This window comes from Micropterus dolomieu, linkage group LG01, assembly GCF_021292245.1.
Source record: "Micropterus dolomieu isolate WLL.071019.BEF.003 ecotype Adirondacks linkage group LG01, ASM2129224v1, whole genome shotgun sequence".
NCBI classification, from domain to species: domain Eukaryota; kingdom Metazoa; phylum Chordata; class Actinopteri; order Centrarchiformes; family Centrarchidae; genus Micropterus; species Micropterus dolomieu.
Window position 1 is genome coordinate 49817018 of NC_060150.1, and position 6965 is coordinate 49823982.

The following is a 6965-nucleotide window of genomic DNA, read 5'->3' on the forward strand; positions in this document are numbered from 1 at the left end:
TGTTTCCACCCGTCTGTCTGTCTGTTTCTACCCGTCTGTCTGTCTGTTTCCACCCGTCTTTCTGTCTGTTTCCACCCGTCTTTCTGTCTGTTTCCACCCGTCTGTCTGTCTGTTTCCACCCGTCTGTCTGTTTCCACCCGTCTGTCTGTTTCCACCCGTCTGTCTGTCTGTTTCCACCCGTCTTTCTGTCTGTTTCCACCCGTCTTTCTGTCTGTTTCCACCCGTCTGTCTGTCTGTTTCTAACCTTCTGTCTGTTTCTACCCGTCTGTCTGTTTCCACCTGTCTGTCTGTTTCTACCCGTCTGTCTGTCTGTTTCTACCCGTCTGTCTGTCTGTTTCCACCCGTCTGTCTGTCTGTTTCCACCCGTCTGTCTGTTTCCACCCGTCTGTCTGTTTCTACCCGTCTGTCTGTTTCCACCCGTCTGTCTGACTGTTTCCACCCGTCTGTCTGTCTGTTTCCACCCGTCTGTCTGTCTGTTTCCACCCGTCTTTCTGTCTGTTTCTACCCGTCTTTCTGTCTGTTCCTACCCGTCTGTCTGTTTCTACCCGTCTGTCTGTCTGTTTCTAACCTTCTGTCTGTTTCCACCCGTCTGTCTGTCTGTTTCTACCCGTCTGTCTGTTTCCACCCGTGTGTCTGTTTCCACCTTTCTGTCTGTTTCTACCCGTCTGTCTGTCTGTTTCTACCCGTCTGTCTGTCTGTTTCCACCCGTCTTTCTGTCTGTTTCTACCCGTCTTTCTGTCTGTTTCCACCCGTCTGTCTGTCTGTTTCCACCCGTCTGTCTGTCTGTTTCCACCGGTCTGTCTGACTGTTTCTACCCGTCTGTGTGACTGTTTCTACCCGTCTTTCTGTCTGTTTCCACCCGTCTTTCTGTCTGTTTCCACCGGTCTTTCTGACTGTTTCCACCGGTCTGTCTGTCTGTTTCCACCCGTCTTTCTGTCTGTTTCCACCCGTCTGTCTGTCTGTTTCCACCCGTCTTTCTGTCTGTTTCTACCCGTCTTTCTGTCTGTTTCCACCCGTCTGTCTGTCTGTTTCCACCCGTCTGTCTGTCTGTTTCCACCGGTCTGTCTGACTGTTTCTACCCGTCTGTGTGACTGTTTCTACCCGTCTTTCTGTCTGTTTCCACCCGTCTTTCTGTCTGTTTCCACCGGTCTTTCTGACTGTTTCCACCGGTCTGTCTGTCTGTTTCCACCCGTCTTTCTGTCTGTTTCCACCCGTCTGTCTGTCTGTTTCCACCCGTCTTTCTGTCTGTTTCTACCCGTCTTTCTGTCTGTTTCCACCCGTCTGTCTGTCTGTTTCCACCCGTCTGTCTGTCTGTTTCCACCGGTCTGTCTGTCTGTTTCTACCCGTCTGTGTGTCTGTTTCTACCCGTCTTTCTGTCTGTTTCCACCCGTCTTTCTGTCTGTTTCCACCGGTCTGTCTGACTGTTTCCACCGGTCTGTCTGTCTGTTTCCACCCGTCTTTCTGTCTGTTTCCACCCGTCTGTCTGTCTGTTTCCACCCGTCTTTCTGTCTGTTTCCACCCGTCTTTCTGTCTGTTTCTACCCGTCTGTCTGTCTGTTTCCACCCGTCTGTCTGTCTGTTTCCACCCTTCTGTCTGTTTCCACCCGTCTGTCTGTTTCCACCCGTCTGTCTGTCTGTTTCTACCCGTCTGTCTGTTTCCACCCGTCTGTCTGTTTCCACCTGTCTGTCTGTTTCCACCTGTCTGTCTGTTTCTACCCGTCTGTCTGTCTGTTTCTACCCGTCTGTCTGTCTGTTTCCACCCGTCTGTCTGTCTGTTTCTACCCATCTGTCTGTTTCCACCCGTCTGTCTGTTTCCACCCGTCTATCTGTTTCTACCCGTCTGTCTGTTTCTACCCGTCTGTCTGTTTCCACCCGTCTGTCTGTCTGTTTCCACCCGTCTGTCTGTCTGTTTCTACCCGTCTGTCTGTCTGTTTCCACCGGTCTGTCTGACTGTTTCTACCCGTCTGTGTGACTGTTTCTACCCGTCTTTCTGTCTGTTTCTACCCGTCTTTCTGTCTGTTCCTACCCGTCTGTCTGTCTGTTCCTACCCGTCTGTCTGACTGTTTCCACCGGTCTGTCTGTCTGTTTCCACCTGTCTTTTTGTCTGTTTCCACCCGTCTGTCTGTCTGTTTCCACCCGTCTTTCTGTCTGTTTCCACCCGTCTTTCTGTCTGTTTCTACCCGTCTGTCTGTCTGTCTGTTTCCACCGGTCTGTCTGACTGTTTCTACCCGTCTGTCTGGTTGGTAGGCGACAAGTGGTCTCCAGGTCGTACGTGGGCTGTATAAAGAACGTGGAGATCGCTCGGTCCAACTTTGACCTGCTGAGAGACGCGTACGGAGTCAGGAAGGGCTGCGTCCTCGAGGTACAGTATCTGATTACATTGTGTACCTGACGTCCAAGTGCCGCTTGAAACTTAAAACTGCATTCTGTCGAACGGCCAGCAGGGGGCGACTCCTCTGTTTGCAAAAAGAAGTCCGGTTCCATTGGAAATAATGGCACGATTTATTATTATTGCTCTGTCCCAGGCGGTGCGCAGTGTGTCGGTGTTGGCCGGAGGCTTCGTTCAGATCGCTCCTCGCTCGCTCGGTCAGGAGGCGGAGCTTCTCTTCTCCTTCTACTCCAACAACCAATCAGGAGTCCTGCTGGCTGCCTTCAGTAACGACCGAACACAGAGACATGTGAGACAGACGGACAGACGTCATGTCATGACACACCTGTACACCAGGTTTTATCACGTGACACATCATGTGACACACCTTGATTATTTGTGTGCAGCACTTCCTGTCAGTGCACCTGGTCTCAGGAGCGTTGGAGGCGGAGCTCGGTGAGGTGGGCGGCCCCACTCGGAGGGTGATGGTGGTGAAACCTGATGGATCCTTCAGTGACGGAACAAGACACTCTGTGATCATCACCATCAACAGGAAGTAGGTGGAGAGAGACACCTGCCTCACTTGCCTCACCTGCCTCATCAGTATTGATTAAAGTGTCACCTGTCTGTCTCTCAGGTCTCTGTCCCTGCAGGTGGATGAGGAACACATGAAGTCCGTCTCTCTGTTTTCTGGAGGATTTTCCCGTCTGTCTCCAGCCTCTTTCTTCATTGGTGGGCTGCCATCAGGGGAGGAGACTCGTCTACCAATCAGATTACAGGATGTGTCCAGGTGGTTCAGAGGTTGCATCCAACACCTGGTGGTGGGCAGGGCGTAAGTCACACACTGGCACACACAGACACACACACACACACACACACACACACACACAATTTTCAGTCTTTCTGGTTGATTGACTCTTTTGATTGGTGGCTGCCTCCAGGCTCATTGACCTATCAGGAGCCGTGAGGTACAAAGGTGTGGAGCTCGACAGTTGCCTATTGGAGGAGAGAGTTGGGGGGGTGGTGCTTCCTGATGATCAGGGTTTAGAACCAACTCCTGACCCCGACCACCTGCCTTTAGCCCCGCCCACACACCTGAGCGCCTTCACACCTGGAGCACTGACGGTATTCAATGTTTATTATTGATTTTTGATAATTGATTGTTGTTACTATGGTTACATGTGTGAATATTTGTATTATTGGTGTTATTGACTATTGGTCACTAATTACTGGTTATTGATGTGTGTGTGTGATGCAGTGCGTGTCGGAGGCGGAGCCAACCTTCCTGCAGTCAGCGGCTCAGTTTGGTTTGTCCAAACACAGTCACATGATCTTCATCATCAACCCCGCCACAGTCAGAAAGAGGTAGGTCTCCATGACAACGGGGCCGTGGTCAGAGTGGGGCGGGGCTATCGTAACAAGGGGCGGGGCTGGGCTCGGCCAGTCGTCTGACTGTGTTGTGTCTCTCCTCGTCTTCAGTGTGTCTCTCAGGTTGTCTGTTCGAAGCCGAGCTCTGGACGGGCTCATCCTCCTCCTCTCGGACTCCAAACAGATGGACTTCATCGTCCTCAGACTGACGGGGGGGAGACTGATGATGTCAGCTGACCTGGGGAAAGGCCCCGCCTCCATCACCTCGTCTGTTGCAGTTAACGACGGAGAGTGGCACGCTGTGAGTAATGATGCTTCATAAACAGACACACATTAAACACCAGGCCGGCAAATAGAAGTGAACAGGGATTAACTGTGACATCAGGCTGTGACATCATGAGCCAGGTTGTGACATCATCAAGCAGTGAGGTTCACCTTTTTTCCCGCTGTTGCTGACACCTGGTTTGACCTCTCTCTCTCTCTCAGGTGAGCGCTGAGGTCATCCGGCGGTCGATGTCGATGTCAGTCGACGGTTCAAATCCGGACTCTGTGCCGGTTAAAGGGACCCAGCTGGACGTGGACAACAGGCTGTACCTGGGAGGAGTGCCGCACACACACACCACTAGGAGGATTAACGTAGGCAACTTTAGATTCTCTGATGTTGTGTGACACCTGTACCCGTCTCACCTGAGCTGCACCTGAACCACTTGCTCTCCCCTCCCTCTCTCAGGTAAGCAGTAGTTTCCCAGGTTGCATTCGCTTGGTCAGTCTGAACGGAGCCACGCTGGATCTGTCCAAGCCGGCCTCGCAGCATGAGGTCACTTCCTGTTTCACCAAAGACCAGACCGGAAGTTACTTCAACGGCAGTGGATACGCTGCCCTCAGTGAGTCCAACATACAGAAAGGATCTCCTGCATGTACCTGAACCCACCTGCTCAGGTTTAAACTCTGTGTGTGTGTGTGTGTGTGTGTGTGTGTGTGTGTGTGTGTGTGTGTGTTCAGTGCGAGACGGTTATAAGGTCGGCTCTGACGTGTCAGTGTCTCTGGACTTACGAACAAGCCAATCAGAGGGAGTGCTTCTGGGAATCAGCAGCGCGAAGGTTGATGCTATCGGACTAGAGCTGATCAACGGACAGGTGAGCAGACAGTTACCTGAGTGTGTGATTTACAGTATATTCTGTGTGTATAAATATGTATATACAGTATCTCACAAAGTGAGTCCGCCCCTGTCATGATTGTAAATATCTGATTCTATCTTTTCATGTCTCAACACCAAAGAAATGACCCTTTGCTCCAGTGTAAAGTAGTGAGTGTGCAGCTTGTATAAAAGTGTAAAGTAGTGAGCGTGCAGCTTGTATAACAGTGTAAAGTAGTGAGCGTGCAGCTTGTATAAAAGTGTAAAGTAGTGAGCGTGCAGCTTGTATAGAAGTGTAAAGTAGTGAGCGTGCAGCTTGTATAAAAGTGTAAAGTAGTGAGCGTGCAGCTTGTATAGAAGTGTAAAGTAGTGAGCGTGCAGCTTGTATAAAAGTGTAAAGTAGTGAGCGAACAGCTTGTATAACAGTGTAAAGTAGTGAGCGTACAGCTTATACAGCTTGTATAACAGTGTAAAGTAGTGAGCGTACAGCTTGTACAGCTTGTATAAAAGTGTAAAGTAGTGAGCGTGCAGCTTGTATAAAAGTGTAAAGTAGTGAGCGTACAGCTTGTATAACAGTGTAAAGTAGTGAGCGTGCAGCTTGTATAACAGTGTAAAGCAGTGAGCGTACAGCTTGTATAACAGTGTAAAGCAGTGAGCGTACAGCTTGTATAACAGTGTAAAGTAGTGAGCGTACAGTTTGTACAGCTTGTATAACAGTGTAAAGTAGTGAGCGTACAGCTTATACAGCTTGTATAACAGTGTAAAGTAGTGAGCGTACAGCTTGTACAGCTTGTATAAAAGTGTAAAGTAGTGAGCGTACAGCTTGTATAACAGTGTAAAGTAGTGAGCGTGCAGCTTGTATAACAGTGTAAAGCAGTGAGCGTACAGCTTGTATAACAGTGTAAAGCAGTGAGCATGCAGCTTGTATAACAGTGTAAAGTAGTGAGCGTGCAGCTTGTATAACAGTGTAAAGTAGTGAGCGTGCAGCTTGTATAACAGTGTAAAGTAGTGAGCGTGCAGCTTGTATAACAGTGTAAAGTAGTGAGCGTGCAGCTTGTATAACAGTGTAAAGTAGTGAGCGTGCAGCTTGTATAAAAGCGTAAAGTAGTGAGCGTGCAGCTTGTATAACAGCGTAAAGCAGTGAGCGTGCAGCTTGTATAACAGTGTAAAGCAGTGAGCGTGCAGCTTGTATAACAGTGTAAAGTAGTGAGCGTACAGCTTGTATAGAAGCGTAAAGTAGTGAGCGTACAGCTTGTATAACAGTGTAAAGTAGTGAGCGTACAGCTTGTATAAAAGTGTAAAGTAGTGAGCGTGCAGCTTGTATAACAGTGTAAAGTAGTGAGCGTACAGCTTGTATAAAAGTGTAAAGTAGTGAGCGTGCAGCTTGTATAACAGTGTAAAGTAGTGAGCGTACAGCTTGTATAACAGTGTAAATCTGCTGTCCCCTCAAAATAACACAGCCATTAATGTCTAAACCGCTGGATACTAAAGTGAGGACACCCCTCAGTGAAAATCCAAAATCCAACATGATAACGACCCCAAACACACCTCCAAGACGACCACTGCCTCGCTGAAGAAGCTGAGGGTAAAGGTGATGGACTGGCCAACATGTCTCCAGACCCGAACCCTACTGAGCATCTGTGGGGCGTCCTCAAACGGAAGTTGGAGGACCTCAAGGTCTCTAACATCCACCAGCTCCGTGATGTCGTCATGGAGGAGTGGAAGAGGACTGCAGTGGAAACCTGTGAAGCTCTGCTGAACTCCAGGCCCATGAGGGTTAAGGCAGCGCTGGAGAATAATGGTGGCCCCACAGAATATTGACATTTTCTCTTAGGGGTGTCCTCACTTTAGTATCCAGCGGTTTAGACATTAATGGCTGTGTGATGTGCTATTTTGAGGGGACAGCAAATTTACACTGTTATACAAGCTGCACGCTCACTACTTTACACTGTTATACAAGCTGCACGCTCACTACTTTACACTGTTATACAAGCTGCACGCTCACTACTTTACACTGGAGCAAAGACTTATTTCTTCAGTGTTGAAACATGAAAAGATAGAATCAGATATTTACAGAAATGTGGGGGGGTACTCA

At 49.1% G+C, this 6965-nt stretch overlaps 1 protein-coding gene across 1 annotated transcript in view; it reads left to right on the top strand.

Annotated features, from left to right (window-relative positions):
- Positions 1–6965, top strand: part of lama1 (laminin, alpha 1) — a 48721-nt gene that overhangs the window by 38339 nt on the left and 3417 nt on the right. The window contains exons 42-51 of the mRNA XM_046073681.1: positions 2247–2361; positions 2525–2677; positions 2775–2923; positions 3005–3199; positions 3309–3492; positions 3626–3732; positions 3847–4036; positions 4222–4371; positions 4466–4619; positions 4738–4871. Of these exons, the coding sequence (XP_045929637.1) occupies positions 2247–2361; positions 2525–2677; positions 2775–2923; positions 3005–3199; positions 3309–3492; positions 3626–3732; positions 3847–4036; positions 4222–4371; positions 4466–4619; positions 4738–4871 (1531 nt within the window). The remainder of the gene's footprint in view (positions 1–2246; positions 2362–2524; positions 2678–2774; positions 2924–3004; positions 3200–3308; positions 3493–3625; positions 3733–3846; positions 4037–4221; positions 4372–4465; positions 4620–4737; positions 4872–6965) is intronic.